Here is a 22,774-nt window from a genome sequence, read left to right on the forward strand (position 1 = left end):
TGAGTGATTATTTTCTAATTTCAGTTTTTCTGGGTTTTCCAAGTGCTCCTCAAGAAACAGGACAAAACGAAATAACTTTAAAAAGAAGTCATGACAGGTCATCTCATATCCGTCCAGGCCAGGTCGAGGGGGTGGCGGACTCTCCATCAGTTCTGAGCTTCTGGTCTTTCTCCACCTCTCACTCTTTGCTTGGTCTCTTCACCCATGTCCCAAAGCCGGAGGAACGAAAGGACTGTTGAAAACTTAAAGCCAACCTGCAGGGGGAAGCCCGGGGCCGGGCGAGCCAGCGCCGGGCCGGGCCGGGCGAGCCCAGGGGCCTCTCCGGGGAGCGTCGCTGTGCGTCACGTGGGGCCCGCCCAGACGCTGCCCGGACCCCGCGCGTGCGGCCGTCTTAGCAGCCGTCGTGGAAGCAGGATTTCCGCGCTTGTGCAACGGCATCGCGCTTCCGCGGAGAGGCCTGGGCTCCGCGTTCCTCCCCGGCCCGGCCCCTCCTCTCCGGCAGCCCAGCCATGGCCTGGACGGTGGCGGCGGGGAGCCGCGGGGTCCGCGGAGCGCTCTCGGAGCACACGCTTCTGTTCGACATGCCGCCCACGCTGCTGGGCGAGTTCTGCGCAGTCCTGGACAGCTGCGACGGCGCGCTCGGCTGGCGCGGCCTCGGTGAGTGCGGCCCAGGCGGCGGGGGCCGTGAGGGGCGGCGGGGCAGCGGCGCCCACGCTCCGTCCGACGTGCGGCCCGCGCGGTCCAGGACTGCGCGGCCTCCGGGGGTCCTTGCTGCAAACCCGCGCTTTCCTCGCTTGCACTGGGAGCGACTCCCCAGACCCACCCCCGAGCTCCCCCTTCGTCACTGAAACTTCGGGTAAGATTTAAGTGAGCGGAGCCTTGGGGAAACCAGCTCCCCCCGTGAAGCCATCTAATGTTTCTCCACGATTCCTTCCTTGCTTGGTTCGGAATATTTTCAATAAGAAACGCCTGTGGGATGTCTTCCTGTCCTTTCAAAATGACCCCCAGAATATAATTTTCGTATGAAGGCATGTTTATACCTTTAAAATATTTATCCTGTGGTGTTTTCAATGCACTCCCCTTAATTACACTTCAGGTGAAATGCTAAACTAAAACATTATTTGTAATTAACGTGGCTCGCAGTTTGCTTAATTAAATATATGTTTCTTATTTACCCAATCTGGTGGAATGAAGTTTTAGGCTAGAGAGTGGCTTTTTAATTTAGTCTAGCAAGCTGGCTCCAAGACTTCATTTTCTGCAGGCTTTGGAAAGTTGAGCAACGGCCTGTTGGAAGTGTTGAGTTTGATCAGAAATAATTCAGGCAAAAATCTGTAAGTATGTGCATTCATGGTTAGATTTGATACCCCATGATGTTGCAATTAATTGAAATTAGTTGAAAATAAACACAAATATGTCAAAGCAGCTTCGCCTTAATTCTCTGAAAGAGCTGTTATTCTTACCAAAAAGAGCAGAAGACCAAGGAGGAAAGAAGTTTAATTTGTTGTTGATGAACTGTATGGTCACACTTTATGGAATGTGGCATTGGGTTTCTAGTTGTATAAAGATTGTTCATTATAGGCTCTGTAATTTTATATTGTAGCACTTTAGTAAAAATCAGAAAACTGATTTCTGGAATGCACGGACATTTGTAGTATGCATTTGAGAGATATCCCTTCCACACCAGATCTTTATGAAATGGATGATGGCATGGCAGTTTTTGCACCCGTTGGTTTCCTAGAGGTACTGAATTTGTAAGTGAAAAATGTTTTTAGTCCAGTCCATGGTTAGTGAATGGACTGAGTAGATATCATAAATGTGTGAAGTGGGTTGGTATAGACTATGAAAATATACGAACATATGTCTCATCTGAAACAGTGAGTACTCAGCCCCAGGTCACTGCTCCTTTTCAGGAAGTTCAGCTCAGTGTTGCTGAATCTTTTCTCTCCCACCCCCCTCTCTCCCTCCCTCCCTCCCTCCCTCCCTTCTCTTACTCAGCATTGAAATTCAGATATTCATTCATTACCTGCGTTGTTTCATAAACCCTTCCAATGCCCCTGTCAGGCAGGCGCAATTATCATCAGTGTTTGCACAGATAAGGAAACTGTGGTGCACATTGGTTTAGTAACTGGCCCAAGTCAACAGCTGGGAAGTGCAAAGGGAGGACTTGAAGCACATTATACAGGAAGGATGAAGCACATGAGGACTCTTTGGACTATATTCTAAATTTTACTGTATATTTAAATCTGTTCTGGGACTTCCCTGGTGGTGCAGTGGATAAGAATCCACCTGCCAATGCAGGGAACACGGGTTCAAGCCCTGGTCTGGGAAGATCCCACACGCCACGGAGCAACTAAGCCCGTGTGCCACAACTACTGAGCCTGCGTTCTAGAACCCGAGAGCCACAACTACTGAGCCCACGTGCCACAACTACTGAAGCCCACGTGCCACAACTACTGAAGCCCGCGCACCTAGAGCCCGTGCTCCACAACAAGAGAAGCCACCGAAATGAGAAGCCCGTGTACCACAACGAAGAGTAGCCCCCTCTCGCTGCAACTAGAGAAAGCCTGCGTGCAGCAATGAAGACCCAATGCAGCCAAAAAAATTAAAAATTAAATCTTAAAAAAAAAACTGTTGGGGCTTCCCTGGTGGCACAGTGGTTGAGAGTCCGCCTGCCAATGCAGGGGACACGGGTTCGTGCCCTGGTCCGGGAAGATCCCACATGCTGCGGAGCGGCTGGGCCCGTGAGCCATGGTCGCTGAGCCTGCGCGTCCGGAGCCTGTGCTTCGCAACGGGAGAGGCCACAACAGTGAGAGCCCCGCGTACCGCAAAAACAAACAAACAAACAAACAAAAAAACAAAATAAAAACTGTTCTAAACAAAGTCTATTTAAAATTAAAACAAAAAACACATAGACTCTGGAGTCTGTCTACATTTCCCTCTATGACTTCCTCAGGGTCACAAGTACTGCTGTGTTCTTTCAGCTGCATCTCACAGTCTCCCTAAAGTACAGCCACTTCTGCCATGAAAGAACCATTCAGTGAACCATTTCAAACATGCAGCCCCATTTTTCTAGTAGTGGAAATAAATGAAGACCACCAAAATGAGAACAAGCAAAGGCTATTTATTCAAAGCAAGGAAGTCAGCTCCCATGGCTTGCATTTGACTGAGATGCAAAGGCAAGCAGAGGATGAGAAAAGCTTTATAGCTGAAAAAGAAGGCTTCATGTATGCCCTGATTGGAGGCTGTTGGCATGGGGAAGCTGTATGCAGGACAACTAGGAGTGGGGAATTCTATTTAATTAAGGGTACATATTTGGCTTTCTCCAGTTGGCCCTAAATTGGAATTGGGGCAAAAATTAGGAAAGCTATCAGCTATTAATGAAGCCTTGGCCATTTTGGGCCAATTGCCATAAGGGTTATTGTTTGGCTTTCTGGACTAGTTGCTACAGATAGTAGTTTGACTTCCCAGACTGGTTACTCTAGATAGAACATTGGCTTCCTGGGCTGGTTGATTCATGTTGTGGGTTAGAGTTCTGTTTGTATATCTGTCTGGCCATTGTTCCTTTGTATATTTGTTCTCTTATAGGGGAAGAATCTAAACTGTTTACTCCTTCATACTCCAGCTATAATTCATTGTGTAGGGGGTTGTGCCCCTGCAGTCTGGACCAGAGCTCTAGAAGGAGACCTGGAACGGACCAGCTGCTTCATGAATTGTTGGCTCAGCAGAAAGGGAAGGCTTGCTCCGTTCCAGGTGGTTGAGGGCAACTGCCTGTGTTAAATAGGCTGAGTTTCTCCATTGGCACAGTGAAAGGAAAAAGGGGGGAATGAGGTGCAGGGAGGGAAAACTTGACCTTAGAGGGCGGAAGGGGGAATATTGAGGACTGAATCAAGAAGACAGTTTCTTTTATGCTCAGGACAGCTGAAAGCCTGTGGTTACAGAGGGTCCAAAATTCGATATAGAAAGCAACTGTAATAGTAATGGGCAAGAGAAGAGAAAAGCGGTAGAAGAGATTAACCAAACTAAGTGTTGGTTCTCGAGCTTATCATGATTCTTGATGATGGTGAATATCAAGCTATGTTTACAAAGGCAGTTCAGACAAAGGCAGATCATATGGTGGCCTATATGGTATAATCGGTGTATACAGGATAAGGTAGACAGGATGTTAACAAACAGGAATCACCTGTGCAGTCTTTAAAAGCTACAAATGCCCAGGCCCTACCCCTGGAGCTGTTGATTCAGTAGGTCTGGGTCAAGGGTCCAGCATCTTTCTGTTTTTTGCCAAGCCCCACGGTTGAATCTGATGCACAGCCTGGTTTGGGAGCCATTTGCTTAGGCCAAATTCTCTTCTTTAATAACATCTTATTGTAACAGTTACTTTACTGTAGTCTTTCACTACTCTACCTAATTCTATCTTTAAACACATTCTACATATTAATCATTAAATCACATATTTTATTGTCATTGAAAAAGGTGTAATCACAAGATAATATATTCTCTGGTTGATGTTGATGATTTTTTGGCTTTATATTGAAAGTAGGACCACTGTAGAAAATGCCATTCATCTTATACTACCTCAAAGACATAAGGTATATGCAGAGCCTCTGGTGACAAGTGATTTCATTACATTACCTTGAACTAGTGTTTAAATTGTTTGGAGCAGCTCACACTGTAAAACCTCTCAACACTTACAATGAGAGAGGAACCCTGCTTACAGATACTATGTAATAGGTTGTATTCAATTTTCTTCCTCTCAAAAAAGGAAAGAAAATTATCATAGAAATTATTATTAATCACTTTAAAACAAATTAAATGTAAAATCACATTAAATATGCATTTGAATATTTAGTAAAGATTTAAAACAATAATAATACTAATAATTGCCACCATCTTTTGAGTGCATACTATTTGCCAGACACTCTGTGCTAAGCACTTTACATGGATTATCTCATTATTTATCACAAAAACTCTGAGACAGGTACTCTTCCTATTTCCATTTTATAGATAGGAAAACTGACTCTCAGAGAATTTAGGTAACCTACCTCAAATCATAGTCTAGTATGTTGCAGACTAGGATTCTAACCAGATTGTCAGACTCCAGAGTCTATGTTGTTGTCTTTCTTTAATTTTAAATAGACTTTATTGCTTAGAACAGTTTTAAGTTGACAGAAAAATTTAGAAGATAGTATCAGTACAAAGAGTCCTCATATATTCTGTCCTTCCCATATACTGTGTACTCAGTTTCCCATTATTAACATCTTACATGAGTATGGTACGTTGATTACAATATTGATACATTGTTATTAAATACAGTTCATACTTTATCCAGATTTCCTTCATTTTTACCTCAAGTCCCTTTTGTCTTCCAGGATCCCATCTAGGATATCACATGTCACACATTTCATTTAGTTATCATGTATCCTTTGGCTGCTTTTGGCTGTGATAATTTCTCAGACTTTTCTAGTTTTTGATGACCTTTACAGTTTTGAGGAGTACTGGTCACTACTGATCAGTGCTGATCTACTGTTTTGTAGAATGTCCCTCAATTGAGATTTGTCTGATGTTTTCCTCGTGACTAGACTGAGGTTGCGGATTTGGGGAAGGCAGACCACAAGAGGTAGAGTGCCATTTTCATCACATCCTATCAGGGGAACACACTGTTTACATGGCTAATCACTGTTGACATTAACCATGGCTGGAGTAGTGTCTGTCAGGTTTCCACACCGTAAAAGCAAGTCTTCCTCCGCGCCCCCTCCCACCCCTTTCCATATTATGCTCTTTGGAAGGAAGTCACTAGGTGTGGCCCACACTTAAGGAATAGAGAGTTATGCCTCCCCTCCCTGAAAGTGGAGTAGAACCCATGTTCTTCTGACCACCGTGTCATTTCTCACATCTTACAATGTTCTAGCTAGATCAAACTTTTACTCTTCAGTTACCACTCCTTTTGCTGTTCCGCTTTATGGTAAAATTCCTCAAAAGGGCTGTTTACTCTCCAGTTTCTCCATTCTCCCTTGAACCTGCTCCAATCAGGCCTTCGCCCCCCACTGCACTGCTCCATTGAAATTCCTCTTGTCCAGAGTCACCGAGGCTAAATCCAACAGTCAGTTCTCGGTCTTCATCTTATTTGACACAGCTGATCACTCCTTTCTCCTGAAAGCTTTACTTCACTTCTACAACATTACACTCTTTATTCTTCTGTTCTTACAGGTTCCTCGTTCTCTCTCTCATCTCTTAGAATGCCCCTGGGATTAGTCCATGGACCTCTTCTCTTCTGTTTATCTACTCTACCCACTATCTTGTCATTGCCATCTATGTGCTAATAACGCCCAGATTTCTTGCCTGGGTCTCTCTCTTGAACATCAGCACCGTCTACCTAGTCCACCTATTTGCCTACTTGACAGACATCTCCAACTTAACAGTCCAGAAGTGCTCCCCTCCCCCAGAGTTTTTCCCCATCTTAGTTAATGGCAACCCCATCCTTCATTTGTTCAGGCCAAAATTATTAGTCTTCTGCGACTTCTTGCTTTCTCTCACAAACCACATCCTGTGTCTCAGCAAATGCTGTTCACTCTGCCTTCAGGATCTATTTAATAATCTGACCACTTCTTATCACTGTCACCACAGCCATCCTTGTCCAAACCACCGTCAGATTCCACCTGGTTAATTTCAGCAGTCTCCTAACTGGGCTCCTTGCTACTGCATCTGCCCGCCTCAAGTTTCTTTTCAACACAGCAGCCAGTGAGCCTGTTTAACATATGAAGCATCTTATACCATTATCCTTATTCAGAACCGTCCAGTAGCTTCCCATCTCACAGTAAACACCAAAGCCCTACATTGCTTTTCTTACTTCTTTCTTCTTATTTGTTCAACTCCAGATAAATTGGCCTCCGTGGACATTCAAGGAATGTTTTTCCTGTGGGTAACCTTGAGGCTTACTTCTTCACATCCTTCATGATTTTGATTAACTATTACACACCCTAACTATGCTTTTAAAATTGATACCCCTGTGCTCCCTTATGCTCTTTTACTGCTTCATTTTTCTCTGTATCACTTATCATTCCTCATATACTTTATATATATACATACACATACGTATATATTTATTTGTTTATTGTCCATCTAGAAATAAGCTTCATGAGGGCAAGAATTTTTGTTTGCCTTGTTTTCTGCTTATTCCTCTAGGATCTAACATTGTACCTGGTACAGAGAAGGTACGCATTGAATATCCGTTGATTGAATGAATTAATGAACAGATGTCTGTTAAACATCCAAAACCTTTTTGGGCAGAATCTTAGACAAAGTAGTATACTGGATACAATGCCATGGCCCCAGCGTGTAAGGATTTTCCAATTTAACATAGGCAACAGAACAATAGAGATGCTATAAAGTTTAACAAGGGAAGAAAGTATGGGAAAATAGTACTGATCGTTACCTGAGTGTGCAATTGTACAGCTTCTGAGTTCCAGACTGAAACACTGGTGTTGAGGGTGAACTGTTCTTCACTTGTCTCCCAGAAGTCATTAAAGTCTGATCCTTCCCTGGGTCTGGGATTGAGAGAGCAGGACAGATGGAAAGATCCCTGAAAAATCATGGGCAGGCCTTCCTGTTTATCAAATAGGAGTCCTACTCATGTAGGGGGTAAAAAGTACACATAAGCTTAAGTATGGACAAGTATTATTTCTTGTAAAATGTAGGACCTAGTGAGTGTTAATGCTATGGTCTGTAAGAGGAGTTGAGCTAAATTATGCTTTTGAGTTTTGTTTTACTTTTTTAGGAATTAAAAATATCTTTTAAATCCTCAAGTTTTTTTTTTTTTTAATTGCCTAATTTGTTTGTGTGCTTTGTGGGGAAAAAAAAAAAAGCCATCTTTTCCTCTTCCCATTTTGTTATCTCAAAACAAACTTTGCAAGAACACAGACAATTTCCTAGGGGTTTTGGCATATGGTTATATGCAAATACAAGGATTCCAAATAGGGTATGTTGCGTTATTCTAAAAAACCCCTTCAGAGACATATTTGCATGTGGAGAGTGATTTCTACAGCTGAATTCCCCAGTCTTAGCACTCCTAGATAGTCCTGCCCTCTCAAAACAGAGCCCTGAGAACCTTTGAGCATTGAATGATTATTAATCTGTCACTATTTTCAGATCAATTTATTTCTGGACTTCTCAGGTCGACTTTTTTGGCTTATATTATGCCAAGGTGCCTCTCAAACAAAAAATTTGCCTTCCAAAAAATGATTTTAAACTGTGTTTAAGTACAGCATATTTTTCCTGATTTATCTTTTCATGTAGAAGGCTCTTCACTTTTACAACACAACAGTCATTGGGAAGTTCACTCTTTGTTTAGGACTCTTAATAAATAAAGTTCTACATTCTGGAAGGAACAAGTAAGGAAGGACTAGAGAAAACTTTGCATGCTGAAGAATATAACAGGAATTAAGAGTTTGCTTTCCTGTCAAATCATATTGAAGCTGTTGTTTTACAGAATTTGATCTAAATGAATTATACGTTTTATGGATGCTAAGAATACTCTTTTAGTGGTGTTTCTATTCCCAGTGCATCATCATTGGAGAAAAGCTATTAAGATTGTACTGTGAATCACCAGTTAGGGAAAGAGAAAACATTTCATTTCCAGTCCTGGAAGCAACCCATGCTTTCAGGATCCATTTTCACTGAACTGGGTCAGTTTCAGCACTGTCAACTATGTACTCTTGGAAAAACGCCTTTGTCTAATCTAGCTTTCCTTAGACTTAGTGCAAACTCAGAAACCTTTGCCCCCGGGGTCAGTGTTAGGGAACTGTAAAAACCTCAGCTCATTTGGCATCTGTTCATTCACCCTCCAGCTAAATCTCAGAGATGTGCTCAAGGGAATCATGGCCTGTTGCACTTTTAAAAAGGAAATTCAGAAATTAAGAAAAAGAAAAATGGGGAATAGAATTATGTGGGAAATCTGACATCCCCTGGAACTTGAAAGGTTAACTCCAGATTTCCTTAATAGTTATAAACTGTTCCTTTCCTACTATGAGAATTGTGAGCCATGAAATGTTTATATCTTTTTATGTGCAAATACTGTATATGAGACTCCTGCTGCTATTGCCACCAGATGCATCTTCCAAAAACTAAAGCTTCCATCTTTGCATCACCTCCTCAGAAATCTTAGATTGGTCCCATTTACTTTCAGGGTAAAATTTTAAGTTACACTGACACTCAGGGCCTCTGTCTGTCATTCAGCAGATACGTATTGAACGTCTGCTGTGTGCTAAGCACATTCCCATACAGGTAACACGGAGACTTCATGGAGCTTGTTCACCTTTTCTTTAACTTGAACCCTCTGCTCTAAGCATGGTGGTCTCCTCTTTGCCCCCTCATGCCCTTTTCTTCATTTCTGGAACAACTCTCCATCTGACAGGCTCTTCCCTCTTCCTTCGTGGGACTGAAACCTTGCCCCAGGCCCCTGCTGTTGCAGAGTCAGCTGATGTCCCACCACATGCTCCTTCCGGGGCTGTGGTAGCCCACACAGACATCTTCTTTCTTCACCCCTGTTAAATTATGTGCAATGTCTTATCTCACAGCGTCAAAGTAGAAAGGGAACTGTTTTAATATGGAAAAAAAAAAAAGTCCTGCTGTGTGTTACATAAATTGTTAATTTATATGGTACATGATGCCTCTATAAATGTTAGCCAGTTGATTTACTAACAGACAAAGTAGAAATCTAAATTTTCCCTTTGCTGAAATTTGATATTTAGCATTCCCTTATTGGAACGTTAATTTGGAGACTGGGAAGTGTTTTAAAGACTGGAGCTGTTTTCAAGTCAGTGCTTATGTAATCAGCAGGCCAGCGAAGGGCAACTAAATTTAGTGTCTGTTTTAGGAGGCACTGTTTGTCAAAGGACATTAACTGATGAGAAGTTTGAGATTGCTCAGTGAGGCTGTGACTTGTCTGGAGTTGTACTATAGGTTGGTGACAGATCCACCACTAAACCCACGTGTTCCTGCATATATCCAGGGGGCCACAGTGATGTCTGGACTGGTGACTTTTCTCATTAGAAGTCAGCATAGTCTGTGGGGCTCAGAATTCATTCTTTTGTCTTGTTTTCAAATCGTTAACTCGAGTGATTTTTTTTCTCCCCAGGGTAGTATACCCTATCCAGTTATTCCTTAAGAATTGGCCTCTCTTTAGAAATACTCATAGTTTTAAACTTGGCTCAGGCTCCAGAAACCACCCCTCTAGGAAGCCTTCCATGATGCCCCATCTTTAGTTAGGGACCCTTCTTCGTGCTCCACTCACATGTGCTATGTGCAGTTACTGCACTGTTGCACACAGTAGATGCTCAACAAATGTTTGAATTACACTGATTTACAGTATTTCTTCCAAGAGCTTTTAGAAAGAGTTAAAGTGTTCATAAAAATGTGCCTCAACCAAATATGCAGATGACATCATCCAAAAATACTTTAAAATAGAATTAGCGTGTCTTGCCAACTATTTTTGCTTTGAAGGTTCCCTTCTATTTTTTTTTTTTTAGTGCTACTCTATCTAAAACATATTGGCATTTGGTTAGTCCTTGCCTCTTCATGAGACATCATCTCTACAAAGAGATGTAAAAGGAAGATATTCTTGCCAGAACTTAAAATATGGAAGAAGGGCAAAAACATTCCAACTTAATGAATGATATCACATATTTTGTAGTAACTGTTTTCCCCCTACAGGCTAAGCAGGCATTCAGATTGAATGTTTCAACTTTATCTTCCCTTGTTTGACATGTGCTTACCAGAGCAGCCACTTCCTTTCACTCTTTTCGGGTATAAGATGCGACTGAAATAACAAAAACACTCTGACTTCCCTGGTGGCGCAGTGGTTAAGAATCCTCCTGCCAATGCAGGGGACACGGGTTCAAGCCCTGGTCCGGGAAGATCCCACATGCCGCGGAGCAACTAAGCCCGTGCGCCACGACTACTGAGCCTGGGCTCTAGAGCACGCGAGCCACAACTACTGAGCCCGCGTGTCACAACCGCTGAAGCCTGAGCTCTAGAGCCTGTGCTCCCTAACAAGAGAAGCGACCGCAATAAGAATCCCGCGCACTGCAACGAAGAGTAGCCCCCGCTCTCTGCAACTAGAGAAAGCCCGCGCGCAGCAATGAAGACCCAACATGGCCAAAAATAAATAAATAAATAAATAAATTTTTAAAAAATAAAACATCCAAGATAAAAAAACTTTGTATGTATTAGGTTAGTCTAAGTTATACTGCAGTAAAAAAAACAAAACGAAAAACAAAAAAACCACCACCTAAATCTCAGTGGTTAGCATAACAGAAGCTTACTTTTGGCTCATGGGAAGAGCACTGAGAGTCCAGGGCAGCTGATCTCCATGTGATGGTCCAGCATCTTGGGGCACCCCCATCTTGACATGTGCTTCTACCATTGCTGTGACAGGGATGGGAGCCTGGTGAATTGCACCCTGGCTCTTCAGTGTTTCTGGCTGGAAGAGACACATAGGCATAACCAACCTAGAGCAAGAAAATATCATCCTCTCTGATGGGGTAGAGGACTAGAAATATTGGTGGGCACTAACAATGTCTACTAAGTCCATTTTTTTGCTCCGAAATAGGGGCAATAATGCTATCATATTGTGATCTCTTTCAGCTTTTAGGATTTACTTACAGTCTCAGCAGGAACATAAAACTGAAGGAAATTGAATAGTCCAGCAAAGCCTTGTAGGACTGAAAATATGGGGGCAAGGGATGTCATATTAAACAGAAGACATTTGCCTTTCTGATGTCTTAGTTCAAAGACTGTAACTGGTGTAGTAGTTCCTTAAGAAATTTTCAAAACCTGTGGAGTCTGAAACAGACTGAACAAAAGATAGTTCCCTAGGGCTTATTGCTCTTCTCAGAGCTGAGAACCTGTTCGTCTTATAAAAGGACATCAGCCTTTGGAGAACATCATTGTTGGAGAAGTGAGCCCTTCCATGAGGTTACCTTGATTCCTCTTGGAGGTCAGCTTCCATATTTTTGTGTGGTAGAGGGAGAGGGACCGATTCCCACAACCAGTGACAGTGATGTGTTGCAGGTCCCCACAACCACTCTCAGGTGACAGTTGGATCTTATCTATAGATCTATATCTGACTGCCTGAATTTTTAAGACTCTGGAGGATAAAGGTATGAGGGGATGCTGCCATCACCATCACCAGCCCTAAAACACATTGCTAATTTCAGTACTCAAGATGGCTGGACTAATCCGGGAGTACTGTCCCAGGGACAAGAAAGCTCTTCTTTCCATCTGTCATTTGCTTGCTTTCTTCCTCCTTTGCCTTAAAATACACTTCAAAATTTGGGAGTTAATGCAGAAAGGCCGTGTAATATTTTACCTGAAGAATCCTATTATCTCAGGGTGCCATAAAAAGTCATATACTAAATCAACTATACTCCAATAAAAATTGTTTAAAAAGTCATACACGTTCAGTACAGCTTTAAGGTATTTACACAGGACCCTAAATCAGTCAGATACACTGTTTTCGAGTAATTAAAATCCTGTTATCCCAGTAGAACATTTCCCTGACCCTACCCAGATAATAATTCTAATTGCTCAAAAATGTTCAGCAAAGACAGTCTAGAACAAAAAAAAATTTCTTAACATCTTTATTGGAGTATAATTGCTTTACAGTGGTGTGTTAGTTTCTGCTTTATAACAAAGTGAATCAGTTATACATTTACATATGTCCCCAAATTTCTTCCCTCTTGCATCTCCCTCCCTCCCACCCTCCCTATCCCACCCCTCTAGGTGGTCACAAAGCACCGAGCTGATCTCCCTGTGCTATGCGGCTGCTTCCCACTAGCTATTTTACGTAGAACAAAAAATTTAAACAGCATTTCGTAAAAGCTTCAACAAATGAACCTAACTATATTATCAATGAGTAACCACACTGAAGAGAATGAGAGAGAAAAGAACTAACCTAAGTAACCTTGGAAAACAGGCTCTTCCCAGAATACCCTTAGCCTGAGGACAAATGTGCACAAATGCTGTAATTTGATTAGTTAATGTGTTCCTCACAGGGCTGTGGGTTAGCCATTCTGAAAGTACTTTATGTACGTAGTAGAACTGAACAAACAAGCAAATATATTGTGGATAATGAGAGCAAAGTTTCTCACTGTGTGAGAATGAAGTTATATAAGTGAGAAAGGTCTAAAATGTGCCATATGGTATTGACTTGGATCAGAGGTATCAGTTAAAAATCATGGTTTTTAATGTGTGTACAGACAGAAATACAGATGCGTGGGTGAGAGCACATACATATATTTCTCACCTCTGTCTGCTTGAAGGACCGACCTGGCAGCAGTGAGCACATATAGCATCTAAGTTCTTGCTTTTTAAACACCATTATCCAATAAAAGGAATCAGGACTCCTTGGAAAAGTAATTATATCAAGGGCCGGGGCAGGGGAAATACAAAATGAGCCTAGAGCATCTTGTAAAGCCAGAAAAATAAAGTGTTCCCAAAATGATAGGGCTTGTCAAAAGAATACAGGAGCAGCCTGAATGGAAAAAGCTGGAGCAATTTTAGCAACAAAATAAATAATGATAGTATTGGATTTTAACCTGTAGAGTAAAATAAATATCCATGAGTCCACTCTGATATAAATAAATTAATTACCTAAATAAATGGGGAAGAAGAGAATACTTTCTTACAGAAGAATTGTAGTTAATGAACATAGAAGGAAGAAGGGAAAATTGAAAAATACCATTGGGCTTCCCTGGTGGCGCAGTGGTTGAGAGTCCGCCTGCCGATGCAGGGAACACGGGTTCGCGCCCCGGTCCGGGAAGATCCCACATGCCCCGGAGCAGCTAGGCCCGTGAGCCATGGCCGCTGAGCCAGCGTGTCTGGAGCCTGCGCTCCGCAGCGGGAGAGACCACAACAGTGAGAGGCCCGCGTATCACAAAAAAAAAAAAAACAAACATTAAGCAAACCCCACAGTAATAATTATGATAAACGAGAACCGTAGATAGGTGCAGATATTTTTAGGCAAAATCTGAGAAGCAGGATGCTTCCACAGTCTCAGAGTATCTCCCCCAACATAGTTATTAGTAAAATATAATTAATAATAAGTTTATAGTGGAGAAACCTGCAGACATCACCTTAACCATGGGATCAAGGTTAACATCACCAGTGATAAGACATGGACATCATGAACCTCTTGATATTATGCACCGAGAAGGATACAACAGCATTTCACTGTCCTTAAAGATAAGGAAAAACTGAGGAACATCAGATTAGTGGAGATTAAGGAGAAGGAACAAGTAATTGCAATGTGAGTAACTGGATAGGCTCTTAGAACAGAAAAAAGACATCAGTAGAAAAACAGGTGAAATTAGAATAAGGGTCTTCAGTTTAGTAATCTCTAAGTCTGATCTTTGTACCGTGGTTACGTAAGATGTTAACATTAGGGGAAGTTGGATGAGAAATACATGCTAAAATTAGTTCAAAATAAAAATATAAATAAAATGCAACAGAACATATAAGGTACACAAAAAAAACAGGGATTCCAATAAAAGTAAACTATTCTTTGGTTCTTCCTATTACAATTTCCACAGCGGAGCGACTTTCAAGCAGCTGGCTGGATGTTCGTCACATTGAAAAATATGTAGACCAGGGTAAAAGTGGAACAAGAGAATTACTTTGGTCCTGGGCACAGAAAAACAAGACTATTGGTGACCTTTTACAGATTCTCCAGGAGATGGGGCATCAGCGAGCTATCCATTTAATTGCAACTTATGGTAAGCATTGATTCTAACGATATGGCTCTTACTCAATTTTATATGAATTGTAACTTGTAAATATTGTATTTTATCTAAGACATTGACTGGTCATGCTGTATGTCAGTGATTCCTTACCTGTGACTTTTATCTGAAGCGGGGTTTGCAGCTTCCCATTTTTGTGTCTGATACTTTCTTTTCTTATTGCCTAACTTATACAACACATTCCCTTCTACCACTTTATAGTTTGGTTTTTAAAAAATATTTATTCACAAGCTACACTTCTTAAAATGTTTCATTCTCACTTAGTTAAGAGAATCAGCTCTCTGTCCAGAACTCTGACTCTCTGAGTCATAAACATGACCAGAACCACAATATGAGTAAAATACAAATAATGCTATAATTTGTTTTACCATATGATTAGAAGTTAAAAATAATTGGGTTCCCCCCTGTATTTTAGTGCGGATGATACCTCCAAAATAACCCTGGGATTTCTCTATTATCTTCACTGCTGTTCTTATGCCACGGCTTTCTAACTTCTAACCTGTTTACTGTCCATTTCACAGTGACTTGATTCTTGCCTCTCTTTGTCTTCTCTTTCTGATGCTGTGTCATGCATTACATTTATAGTAACCTGATAAATAAAGCTCATGAAGTTTTCTCTGTTCATTCTTTGTCGATAAAATAATCTCCCAATGTCACCTGTTCTGTTTATTCCACTTTAGATTCATTGACTTCAACAAGAATGATCTTGAGTGATCTTGGGTCTTATGTTATAGATTCAGGGCTCTTAGGTTGGAAACTCCTTTAAATCATCAGGCTTATTCTTTGGCTTTTTCATCCAGGCATATTTTTAGTTCTGTGTATTTGCACACATGCTCTTTGATAATATATTTTGTCCACTCAAGCCACTGCCTCATCACCTAAAGAAGCTTTGCACACACAAGAAGAAATCCCAAGAGGTTTGTACCAGAAAACTGTAGCTGCAGAATGACTTTTATTTTATAGGTTTTTCACATTAAGGTATTAGACAGTTCCCAATAGGCTTCCACCATGATATTATCTGTATAACTTGGCTAATCCCTTTTTTCTGTTGCACACTATTTCTTCACTTAGGTTTTTTTTTCCCCCTTAATGTTTATTTATTTATTTATTTTAGCCACTCCGGGTCTTAGTTGCAGCACGGGGGTTCTTCACTGCAGCATGTGGCTCTTTAGTTGTGGCATGTGGACTTCTTAGTTGCAGCATTCGGACTCTTAGTTGCGGCATGTGAGCTCATAGTTGCAGCATGTATGCAGGATCTAGTTCCCCAACCAGGGATCGAACCCCGGCCCCCTGCATTGGGAGTGCAGAGTCTTACCCACTGGACCCCCAGGGAAGTCCCTTGACTTAGTTTTGTACGGCAGAATGCTTCACTCTGAAGCTGACTGATCAGGCAAAATGCAGTGAGTCTCTGGGAGCTGTAAATGTAATGCCTTTTCATTATCTGAACCTTTTCCAGCCACTGAAACCACCCACGTGACTTGTTGTTCACAGTATAAACTCACACCAATTTGATAGGACACGGGTATATTTTATACTTAAGTGTTCTGGAATAGATTTCAGGGTGTCTTTTCACACTTTATGTTGTTTATTTATGCAGCGGGGAATTATATGGACAAAAATTCCACATCCTTGGTTGACTCCTAGTCTGTTGCACATGGAAAATTTATTTTTTACAATGTGGGATTAGTTGATTTGTGGAAAGGCAATTATTTACTGCCCTAATACCAGGAGATAGATACATCTGAGATGAAAAGGAGGATAGTGCTTTGTTCTGAATCCTTTGCTAAGGAAAATAGCATTATTTATCTACAGTTTATTGAATTAATGCTTTGAATTATGATCTTAAAAACATTAATTGTATAGCTTGTTGAAAGCAGCGACATGATGATTCATTGGAAACATTTAAAAAAAATGTAACCTGCTGCACAGGTGTTTCCTATGACAGCAGCTCACTGAAGTCAGGAGTTGGAGCTCCTAATTGAAATGCAAAAAGATTTAGTCTTTCTTTGTTGCTACCATGAACAGAGTTATCACTTATCTAAATAATCTATTTTTGCCTAGCTTTCCTTAAAATTGTTCCATTTGGTGGGATGGTTTCACCTTAATCACCTTAGTCAAACCTTTTTTTTTTTTTTTTTTTTTTTTTTTGTAGTACGCGGGCCTCTCACTGTTGTGGCCTCTCCCGTTGTGGAGCACAGGCTCCGGACGCGCAGGCTCAGTGGCCATGGCTCACCGGCCCAGCCGCTCCGCGGCATGTGGATCCTCCCGGACCGGGGCACGAACCCGTGTCGCCTGCATCGACAGGCGGACTCTCAACCACTCGCCACCAGGGAAGCCCAGTCAAGCCATTTTGAATCTTCCATTTTATATGACAGTGAAGTCTGGTCTCTCTTTTTATGTGCAGCAAAAGGACAATGGCGTTTAGTGCCCTTGCAGCCCCCAAACTTCAAATTTTGTTCTACACAACAGTACCCTATTCAGGATGTTTGTTACTTCTTGCCTAATTGCCCTCGCTGGAACCTCTAGTATAACGTTGAATAGAAGTGGCAAGACCAAGACGTTCTTTTCTTGTTCCTGATCTAAGGGGAAAACATTCAGTCTTTCACCATTATGTACGATGTTCACTGTAAGTTTTTCACAGATGCCCTTTACCAAATTAAGGAAATTTTTTTCTCTCCCTAGAGCTTCATCATGATAGATTATTGGATTTTATGAGTTTTGTTCATTTTATTAATGTGGTATATTTTCAGATATTAAGCTAACCTTGGATTCCTGGGATGAATCCCACTTGGTCATGGTACCTCATCTTTCTTATATGTTTCTGGATTTAGTATTTTGGTGAGGATTTTTTCATCTATATTCATAAGGGATATAGCTCTGTAGTTTTCTTGTGCTATTTTGTGTGGCATTGATATTAGGATAATATTGGCCTCAAAGAAAGATTTGGGAGTTGTTTCCTCCTCTTCTATTTTGGAAGAATGTGTGAAGAACTGGTCTAAAATCTCCTTTAAATGTTTGGTAAAATTTACCTGTGAAGCCATTTGGGCCTGGGCTTTTCTTTATGGGAAGTCTTAAAATATTAATTAAATCTCTTCGCTTGTTACAGACCCATTCATGTTGTTTATTTCTTCTTGAATTAGTTTTGGTAGTTTGTGTCTTCCTAGGAATCTGTCCATATCATTTATCTAGTTTTTTGACAAATAGTTGTTCACAGTATTCCCTTATAATTCTTTTTATTTCTGTAAGGTCAGTAGTTATGTCTTTTGTTCTTAATTTTAGTAATTTGAGTCTTCTTTCTTTCTTGGTCAGTCTAACTAAAAGATTGTCAACTTTGTTTATATTTTCAAAGAACCAGCTTCAGTTTCATTGATATTTCTCTTCTGTTTTTCTCTTCTGTTCTTCTGTTTCATTTATTTCCACTCCAGTCTTTTTTTTTTTTTTTTTTTTTTTTTTTTTTTTTTTTTGTGGTATGCGGGCCTCTCACTGCTGTGGCCTCTCCCGTTGCGGAGCGCAGGCTCCGGACGCGCACGCTCAGCAGCCATGGTTCACGGGCACAGCCGCTCCGCGGCATGTGGGATCTTCCCAGACGGGGGCATGAACCCATGTCCCCTGCACTGGGAGGCGGACTCTCAACCACTGCGCCACCAGGGGAGCCCTCCACTCCAGTCTTAATTCTTCCTTCCTTCTGCTTCCTGTGGTTTAGTTGTCTCTTCTTTTTTAGTTCCTCAAGGCAAAAGTTTAGGCTATTTATTTGATATTTTTCTTCTTTTTAAAGGTGGGCATTAACAGCAATAAATTTCCTTTTAAGCGCTGCTTTTGCTGCATACCATATGTTTTGGCATATTGTGTTTTTGTTTTCATTCATCATAAAGTATTTTCTAATTTCCCTTGGGATTTCTTCTTTGACTCACTGGTTATTTATGAGTTTGGTGTTTAATTTTCATGTATTTGTCAATTTCCAAAAAAAAATTTCCTTTTGTTATTGATTTCTACTTTATTTTTTTTTGCATTTTAAAAAAATGTATTTATTTTTATTTATTTTTGGCTGCATTGGGTCTTCATTGCTGCACACAGGCTTTCTGTAGTTGCAGCGAGTGGGGGCTACTCTTAATTGCGGTGCGCGGGCTTCTCACTGCAGTGGCTTCTCTTGTTGCGGAGCATGGGCTCTAGGTGCGCGGGCTCAGTAGTTGTGGCATGCGGGCTCAGTAGTTGTGGCTTGCGGGCTCTAGAGCACAGGCTCAGTAGTTGGGGCGCACGGGCTTAGTTGCTCCATGGCAGGTGGGATCCTCCCAGACCAGGGCTCGAACCCGTGTCACCTGCATTGGCAGGCGTATTCTTAACTACTGCGCCACCAGGGAAGCCCTTGATTTCTACTTTAATTCCATGTAGTCAAAGAATATGCTTTGTATGATTTCATCCTTCCAAATTTATCGAGGCTCATTTTATTGCCTAACGTGATCTGGAGAATGTTCAACGTACACTTGCAAAGTATGAGTATATTCTTCTGTTTTGGATGGAATGTTCTATAGATGTCTGTTCGGTCTAATTGATTTATAGTTTTGTTCAAGGAGGCTTATTATTAATTGATTGTATTTTGTTGCTAGTCTTCTAAGCAAAATAATCTAGGAACCATTAGAATACAATCTAAGAAAAACTAGAAGATGAAATAAAACTCTTCTGAAGTCTGAATCAAAATGTCAGAAGTAACAGCAAAATATTGCAGAGTTTTAATTTTTTGTAGGAAGCTACATAGACTTCCTTAGTTCAGACAGAAGTAATAGTCTTCAATTGGGCAGCATTTGTGGGCATTTGTGATTGATCGCGCATGCGCGCGCACACACACACACACACACACACACACAACACACACTCACTCACCCCTCTAATACCTTATGGCACGAGATGGGATAAAAAGTGAACTAACCGAGAGAGGTATATCCCATAATCGTAAAAATTTTAAATACATGTACAAAAAACTGATAACAACATTGCTTTTTTCCTGTCAATTCTCTCCTTCATACTTTAATATTTTTAATGATGTCTAACAATAACTTAAGATAGGTGCTCATGGACTTCCCTGGCGGTCCAGTGGTTAAGACTCCGAGCTTCCACTGCAGGGGGCACGGGTTTGATCCCTGCTCAGGCAACTAAGATCCCCCGTGCCATGCCTCACGGCCAAAAATTAAAAAAACAAAAATACAAACAAACAAATAAGAAAAAAAGATAGGTGCTCATGTTTTAAGTGAACAAAGGTATGTTTGTATATTTGATCATTAGAAAGCTCTTTCACATATGGAAATTTGTAACCATTCAATGGGAATGAAACTGAGCTTTAGAAATGAACCTTACTAGCAAGGTATTTATTTTCACAGTGTAAAAAAGAAAAAAAAAGTTTGTTAAGGACATAACATTTTTTGTATCTAGCTTCCCTTATTTCTCTTTCAGGGGCAGCCTTGAATCCTTCAGAGCAGAGTCATCAGGGAAAAGGATTTCCGATCATGTTATCCAAGGTAGAGTGTGTGCGCATGGGGAATGACCCTTGAACCCTGTTGCATATATAATTGAGCGTAAGGAATGAAATTATCAGGCAGAAAAATGCTGTATTTGCAGGTACTTTTTTAAAGTCTGGAGAGCTTTAGCTCTCATTCTTGTTCATTTATTTGGGGATTCAGGAAATTGGAGATTTGTAAATGTTTGAAGAGTTAAGAGCTTTGTCCTCTCGGTGATCTGTCAGAGATGAGTCTTAGAACTTTTAAGAGTACTGTAAGTTACGCATTTGTCTTAACTCAGCTTTTAGTTTTCCTGTTCTAGTGTTTTGCATGTTACTGTTAGTTTTTATTAAAGAAAATTAGCGGTGATCATTTTTACAGCAATAGAAGTCATTTAAAATTGACTATAACTATGACTTTGATACTTGAGTTTTTACCGTTGGTATGGAAGCCTTAAATATATATAGCAGTGAATACTATTGAATAAAATAAAATAACTTTGCATTCTACTAGCTTTCTTCTAAATTAGATTCCACCCTGTTGCACTGTACAGTCCCAGGGGGAACTTTGGATTTCTGTTGAGGTTCTGTTCTTTCTAGACTTTATGAAATTGAATTATACTTTAATATGTATTTCTTCTCTTAGGAAACAGCTAGTGTCACAGTGGATAATGTTCTTGTTCCTGAGCATAATGAAAAAGGTAAGAAAAACAAAACAACTTTTCTTTAAATCATGTTTTCCTTTAAGTGAATTCATGAATTCTTTTAAGTGAAATTTAGAAAGATCCAATAAACATAATAACTATTCATTAATATGCAAATTCAAGATAAATTTTTCATAGATATCAAAATATTCTCAATTTTGACTGACACATAGTTCTGATGGGTGATATATTATTGTTATATTAAAAATTCATTGGCCAGTAAAGAGCATAATTGTGGTCTCAGGAGAATTTCATGACACTTGCTATTTTTATGTGTCATAGGAAGGCATTTAAAAATTGGGTTTTATACAGTTTTAGAAATTTTCATAGCACTTACAGAGAAATCTTTAGAGGTGATTGTAGAGCAGTGCTGAAGGTCACTATGAAAATCAGTTATTTTCCACACCGACTTTCCTACTTTATCAGCAGGGAGAATAATTTACTTCTATCTGGGAATCATTCTGATAAACTTTAGTGGCTATTTAAGGCTGCCTTGCCTAATCTTTGCCACTAGATCCGATGCTTCTTTGGTTCAAAAGAGAATTAGAATAGCTAGATAAGGTTGTAGTCCTTTAATGTTTCGCAAAAAAGGTTTAAATCAAACAGACTAAGTGTGTAAATATAGCCAAAATTGGTCTCTGAAGCATTTAGCCAAGCTTTTCCCTTTGAATTTGTATTTGATTACCTTTGAAATGTTTCCTCCCAATCTCTGCTTTAGATGATGTTTTTTAAAAAGCTGAAGCATCTTCCTAATTTACTCTGAGCAAGTTAGTTAGCTATTTAGAGGATTTGGCTTATGAAAAACGTTTCTACCAGTCATGCTTAGAGAATCAAAATTTCCACTTCTATAATTTTTATTTTTACTGGTTTTAGTTCATAGTGGGTCAACAGCAATCTGTTGATCTAATGACAGGGAAACAGTCTTGGAAAAGTTTCCCCAACTAAGTTGTCTGGCTGATCTCTTTGGAAAGGTGATAGAATCACAGTGCTTTTGTTTGAATATCTAAAAAGCCATTTGCTCTGTGGGATGGTGGGAGCCAGGCCCAAGTAAATGTACAGAGAGCACATGGTGGGCTTCAGTTTTTGCTCCTGGGCCTTTCTCTGTTGACTTTTCACTGGGCTCTGATTTGTTTCTAATGGGGAAGTCTTGGTTCTTTATAATGATGATTGATTCTTAAAAAGAGAAAAAGTAACTTATCTTCTCCCTACTTTCCTTCCTAAGGAATATTGTTTAAATCCTCCATCAGCTTTCACAACATCATAGAAGGAACCAAAAATTTCCACAAAGACTTTTTAATCGGAGAAGGGGAAATTTTTGAGGTATACAGAGTGGAAATCCAAAACCGAACATATGCCATTAAATTATTTAAACAGGTATGGAAAGAATTACTATCACAGGATATCCATTCCATTTATTGGCTCATAGTTCACATTAAATTGTGTCATTTTTCATCAACATTGAAAGGAGGAGTACTTGAAAATAAAATTTCATAAATGGAAATAAGATATATGACCTCTGGTGACTGGAGAAATGACTGAGAAATGAATGCCTGTCTTGCAGGAATGTGGAAGTTAAATCCTTCCCCTCCCCAGATGTATGGCCTGAGAAAGGCTTTTCTGAAAAGCGTTGTTAGGACCATTGGGACTTTGCTTAAAATGGTCGGATTGTGCTGGTCTGCTCCAGTTTTCCTGGCTTTCTAGGATGGGCAGCGCCCTCTCCAGGCAGCTTCACAAGCTAAGCCACAGACTGATATTCGGTGCTACTTTATGAATCGGCTTAAATCACAGTTCAG

The 22,774-nt window shown here is 40.5% G+C and overlaps 1 protein-coding gene across 1 annotated transcript in view; it reads left to right on the plus strand.

Moving 5' to 3' along the window:
* Window positions 1-343: 343 nt before the first annotated feature.
* IRAK3 (interleukin 1 receptor associated kinase 3) overlaps window positions 344-22,774 on the plus strand; it is a 46,900-nt gene continuing 24,469 nt past the window's right edge. Inside the window, exons 1-5 of the mRNA XM_007126269.2 lie at window positions 344-657; window positions 14,583-14,765; window positions 20,235-20,299; window positions 20,924-20,978; window positions 22,204-22,355. Of these exons, the coding sequence (XP_007126331.1) occupies window positions 510-657; window positions 14,583-14,765; window positions 20,235-20,299; window positions 20,924-20,978; window positions 22,204-22,355 (603 nt within the window). The 5' untranslated portion in view covers window positions 344-509. The remainder of the gene's footprint in view (window positions 658-14,582; window positions 14,766-20,234; window positions 20,300-20,923; window positions 20,979-22,203; window positions 22,356-22,774) is intronic.

The sequence above is a fragment of the Physeter macrocephalus genome, chromosome 6 (genome assembly GCF_002837175.3).
Source record: "Physeter macrocephalus isolate SW-GA chromosome 6, ASM283717v5, whole genome shotgun sequence".
Classification (NCBI taxonomy): domain Eukaryota; kingdom Metazoa; phylum Chordata; class Mammalia; order Artiodactyla; family Physeteridae; genus Physeter; species Physeter macrocephalus.